General features: G+C 56.1%; 1 protein-coding gene across 1 annotated transcript; it reads left to right on the top strand.

Moving 5' to 3' along the window:
* Positions 1–16985: 16985 nt before the first annotated feature.
* Positions 16986–17464, top strand: LOC104379102 (twist-related protein 2-like). The gene is given in 4 exon segments (XM_009986303.2): positions 16986–17049; positions 17052–17093; positions 17096–17181; positions 17183–17464. Coding segments are annotated over 4 exon segments (474 nt in total).
* Positions 17465–22410: the final 4946 nt, after the last annotated feature.

Here is a 22410-nt window from a genome sequence, read left to right as displayed (position 1 = left end):
CTTTTCTGTGCTGGGGAGCATCGTGGACTGTCCTTTCTGCTGTCTTGCCCTCTGACTTAGCCACGATTGAATCCCTCTCTGCACTCAAAGGCTCCATCACCTTCGCTGCTCCGTGTTTGGCTTTGGAGGGTGAGCAGTCCAAGCACAGTTTGAGCTGTTGAGGGGATGTTGGAAGTGTTGGACACCACCTGCTGATAGCGTTCCCCGGTTTCTGGGGTAGGAAGATCTCCAAGTGACTTAACGAGGTGGAGGAACATCTTTGGGTCAGCGTGTGAACTGAGGTTGTAGCCAGCTTATGCCAGGGGGACCTGCCAGAGTCACTGAACCCAGACAAAGGCTGTGAGTATGAATCACTCTTACTTACAAGATTAATACTCAGGCTTTTAAATGCTAAAATTTCCCTTACTGCTGACGTCAGGACGCCTGGCAGGGGCTGGAACAGCTCATCCCACCTCTCTGCCCAAAGCAGTGGCACCCGCCGTGGAGTTTGCAAGTGGGTTTAGCATCGCTCGTTTCCATAAACCATCTCGTCCTGACGTTGCCCCACCACAACACTGCCCGCCCCAGTTCCGGCCCGGTTCCAGTAACGGGGCCGCGTGTGCTCGGGACGTGGGATCCCGGCGCCGCTCGGGCCGGTGGACGAACGAAGCATCGTCCCTGTCCATCACCAAATTCCGGGGCTCCTTTTCCTGGGCACGTGTCCGAAACCCCCGTCAGCTCACCCCGGAGATTTTTAAAGTTTATTTTTTTGGTGACTGTCAAATCTGCCTCCCAGCAGCTCACTGAATCTAACCCCCGTTTTCTCCCTTTCGTGTTTTAGCTCTGGAATTTATACTCGCATCTCAGCTTTTTAAAAAAGATTGTGTATGTAAATATATATATATTTTTACATTTTATGCTTCCTTTGCACGCTCGGTGTAAGGTTTGGTCCTGCGGTGGGATGATGCCATTCACGGTGGGGTTCATTTGTGTGTGTCCCAGTGTCTCCCTGTACTAAACCACACGATAACTTGTATGTGGCACCACAGTCCGAGCAGGAATACAGCCGTTCTTTCTCACCAAACCAGTGTCTGGAGTGATTTTTCCCTGTCAATTTGTTAAATTCTGTCTCTCTCTCCCCTCGTGAGGACAACCTGCGGGAGCGTCGCGCTCTGTGGGGAAGGACAGGGGCGAATTGCACGAAACATTTTGCTTTTTGGGGTGATGAGGAGCTGCGTTTTTTAACTCCGTCGTGCTCCGTCCCCTGCATCTTCATCAGTGCTCTCAAAAATCAGCGCTCCTCGTTCCTGAGCTGGTTTTTAGCAAACCCAGCTGCGACTTGAAAACAGCCCGTGGGGAGGAAATATTTCATCTTCCTGTGAAAAACCGTACGCTGACTGCCCGGGGACAGGGTGCTGACTTTTTTTGGTGTCTCTCTTGGACTTGTAAATTTTAATTTTGCTGTTAGAATGAGACAATCCCGCTCCTTTCAGCCTTCTCCCAGTCCCGTTGTGCCCTCCCAGCAGCTTGGCCAGAACGTGCTGGCAGCCTGGTGAGGATCTCAGCTATCTGAGGCAGCAATTTGGTTTATTTTCCCCCGTTGGCTTCTGATTTCTCTTTCTCCGAAGAGAGACAGCGCTCATCTCATCTCGTAGGTGGATGAGACGTGTTTCGTCCGGGCTGTGTTCCCGCTGAATACAGAGAGGTTTGATTAAGCCATTGGTTTCCTAAAGGATGGAGAAAAAAGGATGCTGTAGCCTGTGAAGACCCTTTTTGTGGGATTTCGGGCATCGTTGGCTTCAGTAAGAGCTTGGTGCCCATCTAGGAATGGGCCAGGAGAGCTGAGTAGGGTCATTCCTCTGCCAAACGAGTCCTGGAAATCGGTCCATGTATGTGCCTGGGCTGGACAGAGGACGAACAGCCTCCTGCCTCTGCCAGCAGCGGATTTGGTGCCGTGGGCAGGGTGAGGGTTAATGCTTTGGTGGTATCTAACCAGGCTCAAAACTGTAGGGGCCGATGTGTTCGCTCTTGCCGTCTCCAGGTGTGAGTAAGTGCTGCCCAGCGTGCTGCTGTGCCAGGAACATCTGCTGGAGCAGTGGGAGCATCCATCCTGCCGGAGCATCCATCCCGCAGCCCCAGCACTGGCACTACCCAGCTCCCAAAACTTGAGCAACCTCACCCAGATTCACACTGGATGTGAGATTCCCAAATCCCCTCGAGGTCTCCCTCTTGCTCATGCTACTGGTATTAGTCCTGTCTAAAAATTCCCGGGGCTGGATGAGCAATTGGCTCTCGCCTGGAACGGCCAGCGTGGCCTCGGAGCAAGTTGCCCCTCTGCCCAGTGTGGTCCCAGCTGGTGAGTGTGGCTCCGAGAGGCTCGCCCAGCGCCTGCGCTTCTGCCAGGGACAGACAAGAGGGCAACGGGAATCCTGCATCTCTTAGGATTTTGGGAAGGCAAAGGCAGTTTTAGGAAGCTGAGCAGGGAGGGGAAGCGCAAAGCAAGGTCTTAAATTTGGTGCTGAAGGTTGGTGGTGGTGGGATGCACCGTTCTGCTCTTCCAACCAGCCTGGCTGATGCCGGTGGAGATCCCTCCTCTCCGAACCGCGCCGCGGGCTGGGCACCGCGCTGAGCCGCTTCCCCTCCCGATCCTGCCGGCTGGCACGAATCCTGTCGCCGATGCTGGACCAGGACCCCGTCCCCCTGCCCGTGGCCAAGTCCCCGGGTCAGCGAGGTTTGGGTACGGGGAGCCCCCATCTCGATTCCTGGTCGCCCATTTTCTGCCACCCAGCCAGTGGTGATGGGAACATTCGGAATAAATCTGGGAAGTGCTGGAACAGCGTCTCCCCTTTGATGCTTTTCCTGCGGGAGGGGTGAGCCCGCGGCTCCACAGCCCCACGGTTGGGGTCTCCAGCCGGCGGTGCTGCCGGGCGAGCTCCGCTCCGGCTCCCGTCACACATGAAACGAGTTTGCCGGGTTCAGCCGCCTTCTCCGAAGGGATCCGGAGTGACTTTGCTGGGGATGAGAGGTGAGAAGTGTCCTCCAGGGAAGGGGAGGGGCAGGAGGGGTCCCCCCCCCCCTGTGCCAGCAGGATTTGGCAGCAGCAGGGGAGGGAGGGATGTGGGAGACGGGGCTAACGCAGCCCAGCTGGGAGCACCCATGGGTGCAGGGTGGGCAGTAGCCAGCGGAGGGCAGCAGTGGCCCGGCCATGGCTGGAGGGGGGCGAGCTGGGCCCCCACCCAACGAGCCAAGACCTTCATCCCCATGACACACACACCACGGGGATGGGCGTCCAGCTGAGGGTCTCCTTGGAGTTATGGGGGTGGTGAGGCTGGAGCCCTTTGGGGACCACGGTGACCCCACCAGCCCAGACCCTGTGTCTGTGCCGAGCGGGGTCCGCCCAACTCGTTTCGCACCTACACCCCATCCCGGGGTGGCCAGAGGGTCTGGCGGGGCGGTGAGCCGCGGCTGGCAGCTACCCTGGCACCGTTTGGGACCCTCCTTCCCTTGCCGGGGGCTCGCAGAGGGCTCTGGGAGCTGCTCCTGCACCAGGAGGTTGCTCCTGGCACCGTTCCCGGCTCGTTCGTGCCAAAATCCCAGATGGTTTCGTTCTGCTCAGGAGCCACCGAGTCTCCACCATCGATGGGGCGGTGGTGAGGGCCGACAGCCCCGCGGCACACGTACCCGGGACATGGGGTGAGCGCCGGGGGCATTTGTCCCACCAGCCCAGTCCAAGGACTCAGCTCGGAGCTGTAGCAAGTCCAGCGTTGTGTCCCCACGATCCGGGCCATCCCCGGGCTGGGGACCACGTGGAGGCCCCCAGGGAGCTCCACATGGACCCCCAGGATGGATGCGTGTGTGCTGCCCTGCATCTCACTGGCTTTTCCATCACGGGATGCAGAGGGGTGTGGGTACCCACTGGGCATCACCGATGCTCCTGGATGCTCACGTAGCAGCGCTGGGCCACACGTTGCTTTCCGGCTCCTCTGCCTGTCCCGGTGGGTTCCCAGCCACAAAACTGCCCCCCAGGTTGGCCGCGAGGGCCGGAGCAGAGCAGGTGTGAAGGGGGAGACCTCCCTTCTCTGCTGGGTCTGGGGTGGGCAATCGGAGCCCCGGAGCGATAGCCCCCCCCCCCCCGCCCTGGGCTGTGGGGTGGGTTTTGCAGCTTGGTGGATCCAGATGCTCTCCAAAGGAATGGGAGGGCAGCCCTTGACTGCCCTGGTCAGCAGTGGTGAAGTCTTCTCCTCCCCCAGATCCTCCAGCCCCTGCTCTGAACCAGCCAGGGCAGCTCCTCATCCCAAATTACATGCTTTTCCCTGGGATCCAGGGACAGAAGTCCAGTGTGGCTCTAAAGAGCCAGAGCAACCCCCCAGGCAGACACAAGTCCATCACCTTGCCAGGAGAACCCTTCTCTACCTTCCCCATGAGGGTGTCGAGGCACTGGACCAGGTCACCCAGAGAAGCTGTGGCTGCCCATCCCTGGCAGTGTTCCAGGCCAGGCTGGATGGGGCTTGGAGCAACCTGGTGTAGTGGAGGGTGTCCCTGCCTGTGGCAGGGGGGTTGGAACTGGATGGTCTTGAAGATCCCTTCCAACCCAACCCATTCATGGTTCTATGATTTGACACGTGTGTTGGAGCTTGCAGGGGACCTTTGGTGTTGGAAGGAGGCTGCCGTGAAGCACAGCTCTACCTGTAGCCCTCCGTGACACCACGAGTGTGGATCTCCAACAGCTTTCTGAGACCCACTGTCGGGGTCTCAGCGCCCTCCCAGAGGGCCCGTTGTTTGCCCGCGTCGGTGGCCCCGATCCCACCTTCCTGCCGAAGCGGCGCTTGAAGATATTCAAAGGACCATGAACGAAAACAACAGATTTTTTGCATTTTAGCAATCTGCTTTCAAGATGTGGGCAGGGCGGAAGCGGCGTTTCAAAGGCTTCGAGCGCTGCAGCCCCCGCCAGACGTGGAGTCCTCTGCAGATGAGCCTCACTGGGGCTGCCGAACGTGGACCTTCAAAGGTGGGTTGGGGTAGAGGAGGATGCTCGGTGCCTGTTGGTCAGGGTGATGCCATCCTTGTGTGTCGGGTCCATAAATCTTGTCTGTGTGTCCTCTAAGTGGGCTCTGGGGCTGTGCTTGGGGGTGTCCAACAGCTCTGAGACATGGGGCAGAGGCTGGGGCTGTGTTCAGCTGGAGCAAAGAGGGCTTCAACCATCCTTGAGGTGGCCACAGATGGTCCCAAGCACAGCTGGCCTGGCACAGTAGTGCTGGGAGGGACCAGCCTTGGAGGCAAGAGGGTCAAAAGTCTGCCCAGACGCTGTGTCCCCGTTCCCTTGGGGATGTCCACCCACCCAGCTTGACGGTGCCGTTGGGTCTCATCCCGCCGCTTGGCCGAGGCTGTGCTTGCAGGACACGTCTCCTGCTGGCACCGGTGCCGAGAGGGGGATGTGTCTGCACCGCGGAGCAGAATCGCTCCTGCGGGAACGGGGGACCGCGGCCCGCGCGGTGACACGGCCGTGCGGATCCCCCCGGACGCGCGGTTCGCTGCGCCGGAGCCGCCCCGTGCCGAGGGAGCCGACTCAGCACATATTTGCTCTTTGTTTACTGGCTGTTACTTGTAAAAAAAAAAATAAAATAAAAAATAAAATAACCCCCACCCACCCCCCGAATACCGTTTTAACAACTGCAGCTCTTGCACGCAACGCCCTGGAGGAGGAGGAGGAGGGAGCTGTGGGCCATCGTGTGCTGGATGGAGCGCGATGGAGCGGGCGCCGGGTGTTTTGGACACGAGTGAGGGGTTGGGGTAGCACTGGATGATGCCAACGTGGCAGCGTGGGGTGGCCCCGGGTGCAGGACGGGGCTGGATGTGGTGGGTGGAAGGTCAGGGTGGATGTGGTGAGGTGGGGTGACCTTGGACGTGCGGGTGGGGGTAGTGTTGGCATGGCTGGTTTGGGTTAAAAGAATGAAATAAGTCTAGAAGGGACTTTTGCAGTCTTTGATCTGGTGCCTTCCTCGCAGCTGGGACAGCTGCAGGTCTCGCTGCCTCCGGCCCCATCCTGAGTGCAGCTCCAGGTCTGCAGAGGGTGGAGAGGACAGGACAACCTGCCCAAGGTGAGCGTGGCAAGGAGGAGTCCTCCTGTGAGACCCCTTTGCTGGAGTAGGTGACCCCAGAGGTGCCTCCTTGCTTCCAAAGGCCATCGCTGAAGCTGGATGGGTGCTGGACCCACTGACCTGAGCCCAGAGCAGATCCTCCTGGTCATCTCCAGTGCTGAGACCTGCTGGGCTGATGCTCTTCCCAAGGGAATTCATGGTCCTGCTTCTCCCAAGCCAGCAGCAGGCAGAGGTGGGCTTTGGTAAAAATTAGCAATAGGATTAAAAGTCCCCAAATGAGCGGATTTAGCGGTGGGATAAGCCAACCAAAGCAGAGATGGGCTGGGAGGCAGCCATGGTTTGAGGGGGGTTGAGCATCACCCACAGAACTGGGAATAGTTATTTTTAGGACATCTTTCAGTTTGGAGAACAACCAAGTGAGTAAAACGGTTCAATATGGTTCCAATATTTAACGAGGAGGCTGAAAATTGCCGGCTTGAAGTGGAGGATCTAGGAAGAGCCTTTGAGACAATATTTACGGAGAGCGACGATGCGCGGGCGAGAGGAGCCAAACCGCAGCTTTGCACAGAGGTTGTCGGATGGTCCCGGCACCTCCGCGAGGGTTGTTCTGCACTTCGGAGCCCTGGTCCCCTCCTGGGACAGCCCACGCCACAGGCTGGGAGCAACTTCTCATGGAAGGGTCTTTGCTTGTCTTCCTCCTAAACCAGGAACGAAAGAGTAAAGGAAGGGGTGAAAAAGTCAAAGATGAACGGGAATAGAACAAAACATGGCTGCAAACAAAAAGGCAGCGGTGAAACGGGTGCCCGTCCCCTCCTCCTGTGAGATCCTCCAGCAGATCCTGTTCATTCCATGCCCGATGCAACTGGAAGCATCTCGCCAAGCCAGCACCGTGCCAGGACGTGTCTCCTGGCCCGCGGCTCCTTGACACAGTTGAGTGGTTGAAAGACCTTGTGGGGGAGATTTATTCTGGGAATAATTATATTAAAAAAACTTGCGGGTTGGTAGAGCGGTCCCAAAGCTGAGGGCTCCAGCGCTAAAGATCGACCCTCAAAAAAATAAAAATTCCTTCCCGGTGCCTGGATGGTGGGTTGGGACGCGCAGGGTTTGGGATGGGCACCCCAAAGCCCACCAGACCCTGCACGCTCCTCTGCCTTTCCAAATCGGATTTTGTTGTTGTGTTTGTTTTCTCCCCCTGGGGAAAACGTGCTCCATGGGATGGGATCAGCCGATTTCTACATGGAGCTGGAAGTTCTCAGTGGCGTTTTCCCTCTCTCCATCTCAGAAAAGCGGTTCCTTGGCAAAACCCTCCGACTTTAGCTATCGATCCAGATGATCCCGTGCCAGCTCGTGGTCACTCATTTCAGATCATGCTTTATCATGGCTTCCATTGGAAGACCGTTGCCCACGTCCCCCAACTCACAATGCTCTCTCCGATCCTCAGAAAAGCCAAAACTTCAACAGGATCTTCCTCGTTCCCTGAAAACATCCAACCCTGCAGTGCTTCGCGTCACAGGACGCGTTCCCTTTTATGCTAGAATCTGGACAAAACCTTTTATTTCAGGTGTTGGAGGAGAAGGTGAGGTGCTGGAGGACTCTGGTCCTCCATGGGGAGCAATCAACCCTTTGGAAAATCAGCCTTGGGCTTTCAGCTGCCCAGGCAGGAGACAGGCAGCCCAGCCCAGTCCAGCCCTACACCCAACCCAGCTCACAGCGACGTGGCATCTCCTCCTTTAGGAGTTTTTCCACCAAGATGATCTTCTTGCCTTGTTCAGCTTTCATCCATCCCTGCTCGACTCTACGTGCCTGCACCCACCAGGTAACGTGCGTGGTGGCAGCTGTGGAAGGAGAGCAGCAGGTATGGCTTTTCTAGCAAAGTGAGCTTGAAAGTGTCTTTCTTTGTTGGTCTGGAGAGGGAACCATTGAGAGAAGACCTGGTCATGGTCATGATTTACAGAGGAGAGGAATGATCCACTCTTCTTGTCCAGTCCAGATGGGAAAAGACATAATAGGCTTAAACCACAGGACAGATGTAGGTCAGGTCCTGGGAAGGATCGGTGAGGCCGGTGAGCTGCTGGTGTGGAACGTCTGGTCCCCTTCACCGTCAGGACAAACTGGACAGGCATTTACTGGCGTGGCAGAAGAGCAACCAACCCATCCCAGGGACAGAGTAACATGCGGGTTGACCTCTCCAAGTCCTCTCAGCTGCAGTTTTCCACGACTTGGCCTTTTATCCCAGCCAAAATTGCTGAACTCGAATCCACAAGTGGGTTGGGAGCAGGTCAAGCGGGACGTGCTGGTGTAGGAGCTGCTTGCTGGAGGCCCCGGATAACCCCATCCCAACACAACGGTGAGACACAGGCACAAGGTGGAGGGAGGGGGGAGCCCCGGGGTGTTCGTGGGTACCCAGGCACCTGGCTCTGCAGCCCACGTGTACTCGTGGCCCGGGAAGAACGGCTCCATCCCTTCCTGCTCCATGCTGCGCAGCGCATCCCTTTTTTTTAATGAACCCCTTGAAGTCATCTCCAGATTTTGCAGCTCGTGCCCTCGCCTTTCCCTCCTTTAAATCTTACTTGGAAGCTTTAGCTGATACATGAGCCCAATAAAGCCCAACAATTGGAGAGAAACCCAACCCTACCCCCCCTTCCCCCTTCTCCGTTGAGATCAAACGGGTTTTAATCGGAATAGAATTTCCTTTGACGAAATGAGTAAAATCTGTCGCTCGCATCCGCCCAACCGGCCGCTCCTCAGCCCTGGGCTGTGGGTCTGGCCATGGCGCAGAAGCCAAAATCTCTCCGTTCTGCTCACCCCCGTCCCTGGCTGGACATCCCATCCTTGCCCATGGACCCCCGAGGGGTGTCGGGGTCCCTCCGAGCTGTGCCAGGATGTGGAGATATGGAGGCTCTGCTGGAGCATCCAGTCCTGCAGATCCCGCGTCCTCCTGGCGTGCTCGCGGACGAGCCGCGGACATTTCGGACATCTGCTCTGGCGGTGGCCCCGTGGCTGGTTGAGCAAAGTCCCTCTGCAAATGAAAGCTCCTGCCACGGCGCTCAGGAAATGGGCCTCAAACCCGACTCCAAAGCACCAGCAACTCGTTCCAGCCGCCGAGGGGAGAGTTTCCTTTCATCTCCAGCCAGGAGTTTAACCGGCCTGTCGTCTCTCCGCAGACGAGGCTTTGAAGGCTCGCAGGGTCCTCCCACATGTGCTGCTGGGGCTGGGAGTGGTGGCAGCTCCAGGACCGGGAAGAAGGAGAGGAGGGGAAAGCAGCATGGGAAGAAAAGCGTTCTTCCCGTCGGGAAGTGCCCAAATGGGGCAACTGGAGGGGCTCCGGCAAACCGTCTTCATCCCAGATGTTCATGAAGAACGGGGTATCCAGGAGCTGGGGATGTTCATGGGCTGGAGCACTGTGGGACCTGCCGTCCCATGGGTCTCCTGGCGATGTTGAACTTCTGCAAAGTCTCTTCCCCTGGAAGCTTAAACGGTTTTGGAGCTTTTTGGGATGGAGGCAGAGATGCTACCCCCTGCTTTCCTGGGCTTTTGAAGGATCTTTGGGCTTGGGAGGGTCTCCTTTCTGCCCAGGACTGAGCTGTGGGGAGAGCAAAGGTGATTAATAGAGGTTGCAGAGGTGGAGTTTGGTTCTCACTGGCAGCAAAGTATCAGTGACGCGGGGAAAGGCCCAAGCTCTCTACCACCCCCTACTCCAGCCCTCACTCAATCCCTCTTCTCCAAAGTCCTTCCTCCTCTTTCTGGCCCTCTGTGACTTTGTCGATAACAGAGCAGGGCACGGGTTGATGGTGATGGAGGGTGATGCTCATGGGGTCTAGAGGCTGGGGATGGGGACAGAACCCATCCTGTCCTCTCCCATCCCACCCAAGTCCATCCTAAGACGTTGCGCATAACCATGCTCTGCCAAGCATGGTCCAACTGGGAACCATTGGAAGCCACCGGGTCATGAACATGAGCTACTAATTTGCTTCAAGGTGCCGGTGGGTGTCATGAAAGTGGACTCTCATGCAAGAGCCATGTGAAGACACCAGCTTTTCCTGAGACCCCTTTTCCTCTGTCCCATGGGTTGGCACAACTCCACCTTGGCCCACGTCTCGAAGGGAGGAGAAGCAGAAAACTGAGTCAGCTTTGAGCGCGTTGCGAAGTCGCTCACGCAAACAAATAACTCGGCGTTCTTTGGGATGTACGTCATTGGTGTCATCGTCCGTCTGTCGTCCGTCCACTCTGTGCTTTTGGGGCCTTACCCCGCTGGTAGCCTTCATGGCATTTAGACAACAGCCCAAGGAGAACTGTCATTAGATGTGTGTGCTCACAAGTGTCTTCCTGTTTTGCTTCCCTCTTGTTGCCCCCCAGTTAAAAAATATTTGTTTTTTCCCCTACTTTCACTCCTTCCCAGTTCCTGAACGTGACTCTCTGGTCGATTTGCTGGGAGCAGGAGCAGAAGGGACCAAGAGAGTTCATCAAGTGAAATGTCTCCTCCCATCTGGGGAAGATGCTCTTGGGACAGGGACCTCCTGGGGCAGATTCAACCTCTGCCCTTCTGACACCTCGCACGGCTTTTTTCCAGAGGCTGTTTTGCTCCCAGTTTAACCAAAACCCACCACAAATGTTTGTCTCGTTGCTCACGGCAGTTTTGAACTTCCCTTTCCCACAAAAGCTCAAGCTCATGCTGGAGGACGGCGCGGTTCTGTGTGGGGCAGATGGAGGTCAGGATGTCTTCCACTTACTGGATCCTCTCCAGGTCCGTGCAGAGAGACGTAACCACGAGCAAAAATACAGATTTGCCTCAATCAAACTCCTTTAAAGTAAGGGACCATGTTCAGTGCACCAGGGGAGAAAAGAGTCAACTTTTTGGCTTTGTCGGGATTTCAGGATCATGCGGAGGGGAGAGGAGAGGGACGACGACTCGCATGGCCATGGCCATGGCCACGGTAGCTCGAGGGGAAAGGTGTGTGAAGGAGGGATGAGTAGATGGAGTTACAGCTGCGAGAGGTGTCCAGAAGTGTTCAAGGCCAGGTTGGATGAGGCTTTGAGCAACCTGGTGTAGCGGAAGGTGTCCCTGCCCATGGCAGGGGAGTTGGAACTGGATGGTCTTGAAGGTCCCTTCCAACCCAAACTGTTCTACGACTCTATGATTTTCTCTTGTGAGCTCCCACACTTTGGAAACTCTACTTTTTGGGGGTTAATAGCTGCACAAGGAGGTTTGACACCTTGGCAGGGGGGAAGCAGACCTGGAGCAGGGGGGGTTAGGCAACATTTGCACATTCAGAGAGGATGAAGCCATAAAACTCCCTAAAAAGCAGAAGATGACCCTTTGGTTTCCCTTCCCACAGACTGGACTGGAGGCTGTAGGATCTCCTGGCTGGAAGTGACTCACTGCAAGAGTAGCGCGGTGGGGAGATGCCTCCTGCTAACCCAGCCACAGCCACCAGGATCCTTGCTCCATCTGACAGTGAGTCACTGACCTCTCATCCCTGGGTTCCTGCTCCTAGCCCGGGTCCAGCCAAGTGCTGGGATGAAACGTAGAGCTCCCAGTCAAGCCCTCGCCTGCTACGTTGCCCACAGAAGGTCTTGTTTCCTTCCCCGAATGCATCAAGCCCATCCGTGGCATCACAGCGCCCCGTTCATCACCCAAACCTGCTCCCGTGGCACAAATCTTGCCAGGGCTCTTATTCCCTCCTCCCAAGAGTTTCTTTGCGGGGAGAGCGGGGAGGCTCTTGGCAGCGGGACCCTGAACACGGCGCTTTGCTCCTTTGATGGCCAGATGGGAACAGATGGGGAAGAAAAGGAGAGGGGGGAGAACACAACCAAATTTCACATGTGAAAATTAACTGGAACCAGCTCAGGGTGGCGGTTGGCATCTCCAGGGCATCCATCGGTCCCACCGCCCCATCCCACGGCACCGCTTATGGGAAGGGGCAACGGGAGGTGGAAAAGCACCAGCACCTCACTCCCAGTCTCACCAGTAACACCACCCTCGGTCCTTTCTGTGCCCCCAGCTTGAGGAGGGGGGATGCGTTTCGGTGGGGAACATCTTTTAGTTCTTAAAAAGTCCAGCGAGTTCCAGGAACGTGATGTCACTTTGACAAGGAAGCGAGCGGCGAGGCCATCCATCAACGCCGCGAGCGCCGCGGATCAAAGGGCCCCGCGGCGCTGGAGCTGCCTTTTCCAGCCGGAGCCCCCGCGCCATCCCCCTCGCCCGTATCCCCCGCGGTTGCCGCGGCAACAGCACGCCGCAGCGGATGCTTCGCATTTTTTTCGCGCCACACATGTTTCCACTCTAACGCCGCAATAAGTAGAAAAACCTGCGAAACCGAAGCTGCTTCCCCGGCCTCCGGGGCAGCGGCTATTCCTGGCTCCCTTTCATCTTCCCGATTTATTAGCGTTATCCTCCTTTTTTTTTCACGCGGGATAAAACACGAGATTATTTTTGTCCTCTCTAACAAAGAAAAAGAGCTTGCAAAAAAAAAAAAACACCCAACCCAACCCAACGCCAAAAAAAAATTCAACCCAACCCTCTGCGTCGAGGCTCAGCCTCTGATTTCGTGCCCGGAATTACTTGCAGGCGCAATCGGGTCCTCGGCCACCAAAGCGACGCGGTCGCCAGCGCCGGGCTCACACATGGACCATGTTACTCCTGGTGGGAGGGTTGGTTGCCCCGTTCTACAACGTGCAAAGCTGGGGTGGAGCTCAGGGGGTGGCACTTTCTCAGCTTCTTTAGCCCAAAACGGTGTTTGCACCCAGAGCATGGTGGAGGTCCTGTCCCAACCCTGCTCTGCCCGCCGAGGGCACGTTCTTGCATCTGTGGGAGTTGGGGTTGAACCCCGCTCTCTTGGCCGCTTGTCTTTGCGAAACGTCTTGTCCACCTTCTTTCCACTGTGCTGGTGGAGCACCAGCTCCATCAGGTATTAGGCTCTTCTCCAGCATACATTAACCCAAAGACCCTATCTACCCCTCCAAGACCTCCTCCCATCACAGGCACCCAGCTCAGTGCCTCTTGGCAAAGTCAGGGCAGATCCTCGTGCTTTAGGTCCAACCCAGAAAAGCCAAAAGATGTGGTGTCACCAGTGAACACGCAGCAGATTGCTAAAAAAACGTTTTCTCTTTGAGATATTAAGTGGTTCCTTTGTGCTCCCATGGGGTGTCCTGCATTGGACAGTGAAGTTTTTATTCTCAGAAACAATCTCTTACTCCAGCCAAGGAGATGAAAGGGTTAGAAGACAAGGAGAAGGGAAGGCCAAGGTTAAGGAATGACCAGTCCATCTGGTAGACCTCCGATATTCATCAAAACCGAAGCACCAATTAGGCGTAGTGGGGAAAAGATGCTCTGCAGAGAAACTGGCTTAAGAATGGTGAGGAGGACTTGGAGGTCTGGTGGTGGACACTGTCCTTCAGACCATGCAGAAAACAACCACCCTCTTGCTCTGGGGGACCATTCCTGCAGACCTGTGGCAGACGGAGAGAGGCCAAGGTGTCTCAGGACAACAGTCTACCACCACGCAGAAGGGTTGGAACTAGATGGTCTTGAAGGTCCCTTCTGACCCAAAACATGATTCTATGATTATTGATGTGCCTCAGCCGTGTTTTTCCAGGCGACGGACTCCCCGCTCCCTCGCTCTCTGCCCCTCTGTGGTTCGGCAGTGTCCTTGCTTTCTCTTTTTCCCCACCTTTCCTTTCTTTCCAAAGTGCTGACTGACCCCACAGACCTCCCCCCTGCCCTTCCCTTCCCTGCAGAAGCCCTGCAAACCACCTTCTGGGCTCAGATCTGCTGAGGACACTCCAGCTTTGGGGACGTTTCCTTCCTAATCAAAAAAAAAAAAAAAAAAACTGCTCAGGAAAGATGGATTTGAGCAGCAAGAAGGTGGAGGAGGACCAGGAGGGGAGGCAAGCAGAGGGGCTGGGACATGGTGGGAATTCAAATCTTCCATCTGGTGGCTTCTCGCTGGGCTTCTTTTTTTTTTCCTGCATATTTAAGGTCTGAAATTTTCACTGATCTGTCAAAACGAGCCCTATAAACCCCCCGCTTTGCTGGAAAAGCAAAGTTATTGAAACCAGTTTGGTGACTCGTGACCTTTCCGTGAAAAGTTTACATTAATATTCTTCCAAAAAAACACTCCCTGAAAGAACAAATTGAAATGTTTAAGGGGGAAAAAAATTACTCTTGCCACAAAACATCCAAATCTGGGTTAGAAAAGCTCTCTGGAGGAGCACGGGGTGCTCAGCTGATCCTTCCCGCAGATGGAAGCTCATTGTGTTCCCCTTTTTTCTCAAGGATACCGGCAACAATCCCAGGCTCCTCTGAAGCCGTTCACCAGTGAAATTGAATTAAATTTATTTAAAAAAAAAAAAAAAGAAAACAATATTTTTTCTTTAAAAAAATAGAGAAAATAAACCCCGTGCCTCAGCTGGTGTTAATTCCTCGGCGGAGCCCGGCCAGCTCCCTCCGAGCGCAGGACCGGAGGACCCTGGGTCCTGCTTGAATCCTGCCCTCCCCGGGGTATTTCTTTCCTCACCCTTTGTTTTCTCCTGCTTTCCCAGGCCCCTGTGATCTATTGTCTTTCCGCGTGACGAACATCTGATATTAGTCGCTGTCTTGACAACGCTCGCGTGTGAGTAATGCCTCTGAGCCCGTGCCGCGCCGGCAGCGCCGGCGTCGGTGAGGAGGAAGGAGCGAAGTCACCGGGCTCCATCGCAGCGTGTCCCAAGTACCAAGGTGTTTCTGAGCAGCTTTGATTTCTTTAAGCACCGTTGATTTCTTCTTTTCACCCGTTGGCTCTCTGCGAGGTCCCAACCACAGCTATGGTCATCCCCAATGTTGACAGTTGAGGGTGGTGAGGCATTGGACCAGTTTGCCCAGAGAAACTGTGGCTGTCCCATCCCTGGAAGTGTCCAAGATCAGGTTGGATGGTGCTTTGAGCAACCTGGTGTGGTGAAGGGTGTCCCTGCCCATGGCAGGGGGATTGGAACTGGATGGTCTTGAAGGTCCCTTCCAACCCAACCCATTCCATGGTTCTATGATGAAGTTCAAGAGAAGACTGCGGTACAACAGCGTAGGTGATTCAGGATGAAGGTAATACCGACAAGAGGAAATATTAATTTGTTCTACTCAGCAAGACAATTAAAAAAAAGGTCGTTGCCTTTTAAAGGACTTTCTCCTGCAGCCTCCTGTTCGTGCTCAGCCTGAGCTGCCGCGTCTCCGTGGTGGCCGGTCTGGGGGCAGGCGGGGAGCAGCACGGCACGGGCTCGTCAGTGCAGGAGAGCTCAGCGTTACATTATATGTCAACTCTATCATTTATGTTTCATTGATATTATTTTAATGATTTTGATGAACTCTTGGTACTGTTTGAATCTATATGGTTCCCATTATACCTCTTTGTGCTCCCATGATAAGACAGAATAACAGTAAGATTTTAGCAAGGGTCATGGAGCTCTGTTGAGGATGGATCCCAATATCCCCAAGGAGCATCATGCCAGGACTTCTGTGTCCCACCAAAGAGGGTCAGGTGAGAGCTCCCGAGACCAAGAGCAGGAAGATCATGATGAGCTTGGATGAGATCAAAAGAAACGCCTTGGAGAGGCAGAGAGGGCACAGGCAGGAGATGGGAAGATTATAGGGATTCCCAAAGGTGTAGGAGCTCTTTGGGAGCGGGTGGCTGGATGTGGGAGGATGGTGGGCCACCAATGGACTCCAGTTTCATGTGTTGATTCTACTGGTGTGATAACAGAGGGCTGAAAACTACCCGATATAAGGAGGGACCTGTGCAGAATGTTTTATGGCTTTGTAGTCTGGCTGTAGACCTCCAACCTTGGGTAAAAGAGGATGCAGCTCTCCCAGTGTTCTGCAGGGAGGACAAAGTGGGTTTATCTGTAGGCAAGCTCAGGAACGCTTCTAGCACCCATTTCCTGGGGAAATGGATGTGGATCCAGCCAGGAACAGGGTCTGGACCCATTCCACCCTCCCTGTCTGCGACAGCTGCCATTTTTATTTGAGAGGAGCATGATGGTGGATGAGTGTTGGCTTCCATCTGTATAATTAGGACTCTTGTAGATGGCCAGAAATGTAGACAGAGGAAGAGAGATGGATGGGTGTGGATGGGTGGGTGGTGGGGAGATGGATGGATGGATGGATGGATGGATGGATGGATGGATGGATGGACAAATGGATGGACAAATGGATGGATGGATGGATGGATGGATGGATGGCTGAATGGATGCAAACTCAAATTCATTTTGAATTATGCCATTCCTTAAGGGCAACATGGAAGCCTGTCACTGTTGCTTCTTCCTTTGGACCCAGAGAATACCCTGTACTGCTCGTTGAAACATCATTGCTCCACTTTCCACATGTATCTCTCATAGATAAAAGTCTCCTATTCCAAACTGGACAAGTGAATATTTCTGACTGGCTTTTGCAGGGTCAACTGGGCTTAAAAAATTTTTTTTAAAAAAAAGCCTCTCCTGAACTCCATGGCTGGTGCTCACATTAGCATAGGCAATGTCCCCCGACATCCGGGCAGGAGCATCTGTGCCGGAGGGCTTGAGGGTGTCGGTGGAGGAGGGAGGGAGGAAATCTGGAACCCATAAGCTCCACTGATGTTTGCATTACCTTGCACGGCTGCATTGGTCTGTGCCTGGTCCGCCCACGGTCCCCCTCACCCTATCAGCAAGAGCCATTTCCCAAAGTTATCCGAACGCCCTCCTCTCCGTAGCCCAAAGGAAAAACCAACGGAGCTCCTTGGAGGGCTCCGCAAGGCGTTGGGAAGTTTGGGGAGGCTGAAGGGTGGATGCTCCAGGCTGCACCTCTTGAGCGGGCGCGCTGGCTGCTCTCGGGGCCGCTTTGCCCATGTGCCGCGACCATCGCGTCTCGTGAGCGCCCGAGCCCTTCGCCCACACGGTGCCCAGAAGATGAAAGAGGAAAGCATGTGCCCGGACTCCCCCGAAGGCAGCCTGGTCACCAGCGAGGAGGAAGGCGGCTGCACAAGAAATGCCTCCGCAAGCGGGGCCAGGGGGCAAAGGCGGGGAGGAGGGCGGCGTGCCCTCGCCGCAGGGCAAGCGGAGCAAGCGCAGCCCCGTCCCGCAGTCCTTCGAGGACGCGCACACAGCAGCGCATCGCCAACGTGCGGGAGCGCCAGCGGACCCAGTCGCTCAACGACGCCTTCGCGGAGCTGCGGAAGATCATCCCGACGTTGCCCTCCGACAAGTTGAGCAAGATCCAAACCCTCAAGCTGGCCGCCCGCTACATAGACTTCTTGTACCAGGTCCTGCAGAGCGATGAGCTGGACCACAAGATCACCAGCTGCAACTACCTGGCCCACGAGAGGCTCAGCTACGCCTTCTCCGTCTGGAGGATGGAAGGGGCTTGGTCCATGTCCACGTCCCACTGAGCTGGGGGTACGTATGGCCACCTCCCCGCTGGCATGTCCCGCGTCCTCCGCGCATCTCCCCGGCTCGGTCCCGCGCCGCAGCCGCCCCCCCTCGCGCTCCACGGGCTTTAACGAGCCCCAGACGTAGCGGTCGGAGGAGGTGGCGGTTCCCAACCTCGCCGGGCTGGAGGACGTCGCGGGGGGGGGGATGATGCGGCGGAGCCCTAAAAAGTGACCGGTCTCATTTCGCGGGGTCTGGTAGCGAAAGGTGTAAAATGAGGGCTTCAAAATCTGATTTATCCTCCGGTGGTGACCCGGGAGGGCGCGTAAATCAGCAGACACCCTCCAGAACGTGCTTGGGAGGTGTCAAAACCGCATGAGCGAGACCGGCGGCGGCCCCGCGGCCACCGGCCGACGGCTGCTGTTGCTCCCGCCGTGGGAAGCGTCCGGCCGCATCCTCGGCAGCCGTTCCCCGAAGCCGTCGGGTGGCCCGGGGGCCTCCAGCCCGCCGGGCTTTGTCCTACCCCTCTCCTAAAGTGCTGCAGATGAGATGGGATCCGTAATCCCTTTGGATCTGTAGGCGCCCTGCGCTGCGGGAATAAAATATTGAGCGAGGATGCCGGGCAGCGAGATTTGCCCCTTGTTTGGAAAGCTCAGCACCATCCAGCCACCACCTGAGCATCCTTTCAGTCACCAGCAAAGGGGAATATAGGATTATTCCAGATCCTATTTTCAGTCCATTTTTAGTATTTTCAACCTAAAGGTCTCATTGGGTTGGGAGAAAAGGGGAACGAGGGGAGATGGGTCAGTGACGCGCCGACGTTTCCTGCAGCCCACGAGCCGGAGCAGAAGGCTCCAGAGGACATTGCCGAGCTGTGGACTTTGGGACACTTCATGGGAGCCCAGCCCAGCTCCCAAGAGCCCCGTTGTCCCCTAAACAGGATCAGGGCTCCCATTTTTCCCCGGGCACCGCGGCATTAACCCCTCCTTGTGTCGGCCCCGGCGCTGGGGTGAGGGACCACCGGGTCTTCCAAGGAAGCCAACTTCAAAAGGACTCTCATTTTTCTTGCACCCACCACTACGGGCTGTCCCTGAAAGACCCTTTTCTTATTATTTTCCACCAGCAATTGGGGTCACCTCGTGCACCCTCCTTGCATGACATTTCTCTCCAGGCTGGTGTCCCTGCAGGGACCGATTCAGCGCAGGGACGTGGGCACCCGTGCCCAGCTGTGCCCTCTCTGCAGGTAGAAGCAGCATATTTATAGCATGAGAAGTGTCGAGGGGGTGCGAGACCCTAATTTAAGCCATGCACCCCCCCCCAGGGTCTGGGGCAATGCTGCAGCCCAACGTGAGCCCATCGGTCCCCACCTCATCACGGGCGCAGCCTGACGAGGATGATGGGCTCCCGATCCCTTCGTCGTAAGGGTACACTGGGGGGAAGCCGTAGCCCAAAAATAAAAAAAAAATAAGATTTGCTCTGCAGCCTGGATTCGAAAGGCTGGAGGGAAAGGGGGGAAGTGACCTTTCTGAGACAAAATAAATCATGGCAGATTCCTGACTGGTGGCCCAAGTGGTGCCAGGGCGAGGGGACACTCTCTGCTGCGGCCGCTGACCCTCCTGGCACTGGATTTGGCTGCTTAGCCCGGAATTTTGGGCCAAATTTGCAGAGAGAGACGCAGCGATGCCAACCGGCCATTTCATCCAAGGACGTGCCACGTTCGAGCGCTTGCTTTCCTGGGACCCTTCCCGAGATCTCTTCCAACCAACCGGGAAAAACTGCCGGCTTTCTGAATCCGGGTACGGATTTCAGCTCTTTGGGGCAGAGTGGGTACTTCAAAACCTGATGAGGACGGTTCTCCTCCCTCCCATTCTCATGGGCATCACGTTTTTGCAGCCCTGTGAGTTTTGGGGTTTGCTGCGGGTTATCCCAGTTTGGAGGCTGCTCAGCACCGCTCTGCCCCGCTCCGGAGTGGGAACAGCCCAGTGGGAGCACAGGCTACTTTGGTGGGTGGTTTTTAAGAGCTTCAGCACTGGGCTGATGAGCTCTGTGCTTCATTAAAGGCATTTTCACCTCGGGGTGGGGGGGTTTTGAGCCCCCCAGACTCGGGGCCGTCGCTCTTGGCTGTCGGCTGCGGCTCCGTGGCCGCTTGTGGCCGTGTGGATCCGTTGGTTTGAGCCGAGCAGCTTTGGCAGGAATCGCGTTCCCGCGGGAAACGGAGGAATTGAAGCCCCTTCGCCATCTCAGAGACCTCTCTGCTAAACGGAAAAGCCTCCGTGGGAAATCCCACGTGGCCGGCGAGCGCGGTGGGCTCGGCGTGCTCATCGCTGCCGGTTAATATTCACCCCGAGCCGCCCCGGCGCGTGCCCTGAGGCAGAGCATCCTTCAGCTGAATAGGTAACAACCCGCTTTGTGCCAACCTGCAGCGGATTCGGGTCCCAATTAGCTTCCAGTTGGGCAGCGATACAACGGGAGGAGGATTTGTTAAGCAAAGACACCAAAAAAAAAGAGGCAAGGGAGAGCGATGCCGGGGTGGGAAAGGCGGCGTTCCTCCCTCCTGTAAGTGAATTAACCCGGTGCTTGCAGTGGGACTGTAATTTTATATAATGTAAAGCAGCTCAGGGCTCCACTGGAACTCGGCCTATTAAATATCAAAGGGCGCTGGAATAGCTGGATGTGGATATGCCCTCGTTAACTGGGAGGCATCATCCGGGGAAAGAGCGATGGAGCCCTCGGGCGAGAAAATAATGTTTGAAGTCCCCCAAGCTCGGGGTTTTTCGGCACCGTCTTGAGCGCATTAAAGTGGTTTGTTTTCCTGCTGGAGGAGAAATGAGGCTGGAAGCTGAAACTGCTGGAAGGGGGGGAAGAACTGGCAGAGTGGTGAGGGGTGATATTCCTTGTCCTTCATTTGTCTCCCTGGATTTATCGTCTTTCTGGCGTTGCCCTCACTTAATTGTCTCTCCTGAAAGACCTTGGATAAATCTTCCCTTTGGGACTCGGAGTCTGCTTTGCCGGGTGGATGTTTCGTTTTCTTTTATTTATCAGTCCGTCTCGTTGCACGGTATTAAAGCACCGGGGTATTAAAGGAGGGTGGGGAGAGCTCCCTCCCCTACTCGGGGAAAAAAAAATCCCGAAAAAACCTCCAAAAACCCATTTAAAGCAGCAGCTGCTCCCAAAAGCCGAGATCTCACAGCAAAAAGGAGCGTCCCGTCCCCCCGAGTTACGTTGGCAGCAACCGCCTCGCTTTCGCTTTTGGTTTGAGCTCCCCGGAGAGACGAGGAGTCGCCAAATCCTGGGAAAGCTGTGCCTGGGTGATTTTTTCCTTTTGGGATTCTGCTGGGGTTTGCTCCTCGCTCTGGTGTTGGAGCAGGTTTGGAGGCCAGAAGTTTCCTCCCAAAGCTGTTGTTGCTCCTCTCAAGTGCAGGTCCGGGGCTGCGGGATGGGCAGATGGAAGAAGATGGTTGGTGCCTCGAAGGCGCCGGCTTTGGGGCAGGAGGAGCTGCCCTAGGGGAGGGGTGCGGGGCATCCCCCAAAATCCCAGGTTCTGGGTAAGGATGTGGGACCAGATGGGGCTGGGGCTGCTCAGTCCCACCACAACCAGCCCACACCGTGCCGGGGCTGTTGGGGATCACCCCGACTGCTGGGTAGGAGCGAGGGGTGGCATCACCTTGATGTCCCGGAGCTGCTCTGCCGCAGGTCCTGCAGCTCAGCCCGGAGCAGGGAGAGCCACAGGCTGTCCAGTTGTCCTTCTCCAGGCCCCTTGGCATGAGAGCATCCAGCACAAGGACATGGCATAGAATCACAGAATGGTTTGGGTTGGAAGGGACCTTCAAGACCATCCAGTTCCAACCCCCCTGCCATGGGCAGGGACACCCTCCACCACACCAGGTTGCCCAAAGCCCATCCAACCTGACCTTGAACACTGCCAGGGATGGGGCAGCCACAGCTTCATGCCAAAGGGCTGCTGTTCATTTCACTGTTAGAAATGTCTTTTTCCAGTAAAAACTTCCACTTTATCAAGACAGAAGATCTCAACACCAAACCTGCCCGGGTGGGGACACTGGGTCTTCTCCATCATGGGGGCAGGTTCTCAGCACTGCTCAGGATTAGTTAAAATTAAAACAGAGAGAAAATAATGGCCCCAGCCCTGGCGAGCATTAAACGTGTCGGTTTACGATCCCCGCGAGGAGCCGGGCTCGCTCCATCTCGGCTGCCCCGCTCGCCCCGGCCCGGGAACGCCTTTGGAACGAGCCCGTATTTCATCGCGGAACGTCACGGGAATGCACCTGGGATGCGCGGGGAACGCGGGGATGCGCTAATGAGACGGGCTTTGCATTTCATTGCCTTTCACAGCACCGTGCCCGCGCAGAGAGAAGGGCATTGGCGCAGAGGTGGGAAGGGCAGGTGGGGTCCTCCATCCCCAGACCCCGTGCACCGGGAGCGGGGCCGGGCACTCCGGAGGCTCCCGCAGCCCTTTGGCATCACGCCACGGGGGCTGTATTTGGCGTTAGACCTTGTCCCCTTGTCGAGGGGAGATTATTAGGTTTTTTATGGGGCTGGGTTGGGATGCTGGTGCCCGTTTCCCACAAGCCAGGGACGTCCCTGTGCTGTGCCAGTGCCACACCAGCCCTTTTGGCTGCCCGTTGTGCCAGGTGCCGGTGCCTTCGAGCACTGCGATGTGCACGGTGCCCGTCACGGACCACGGTCCCAAATCTCGCCGGTGGGACGCGTGGGGCATCGGGGATTTTTTCTCTCCGGCGGCAGCTGGAGGCACACGGCAGCTCAGTGGGGTCCCCTCCAGTGTCACCCACCCTGGGGACACCCTGTTGTTCTCCGGGCTGGAGAGGGACCAGTTCATCACGGCGTGATGCCAGTTCTCCCCACGGATGGAGAGACGGGCAGGTCGGCTGCTTTCCTTCTCCATCCTCCGGAGAAGCGTATTTGGGGTAAAAGCTGTGATTTTTTAATT

The sequence above is a fragment of the Tauraco erythrolophus genome, chromosome 31, assembly GCF_009769465.1.
Source record: "Tauraco erythrolophus isolate bTauEry1 chromosome 31, bTauEry1.pri, whole genome shotgun sequence".
In the NCBI taxonomy this organism is placed as follows: domain Eukaryota; kingdom Metazoa; phylum Chordata; class Aves; order Musophagiformes; family Musophagidae; genus Tauraco; species Tauraco erythrolophus.
The sequence above is the reverse complement of the archived record's forward strand: the minus strand, read 5'-3'. Positions and strand labels throughout refer to the sequence as shown.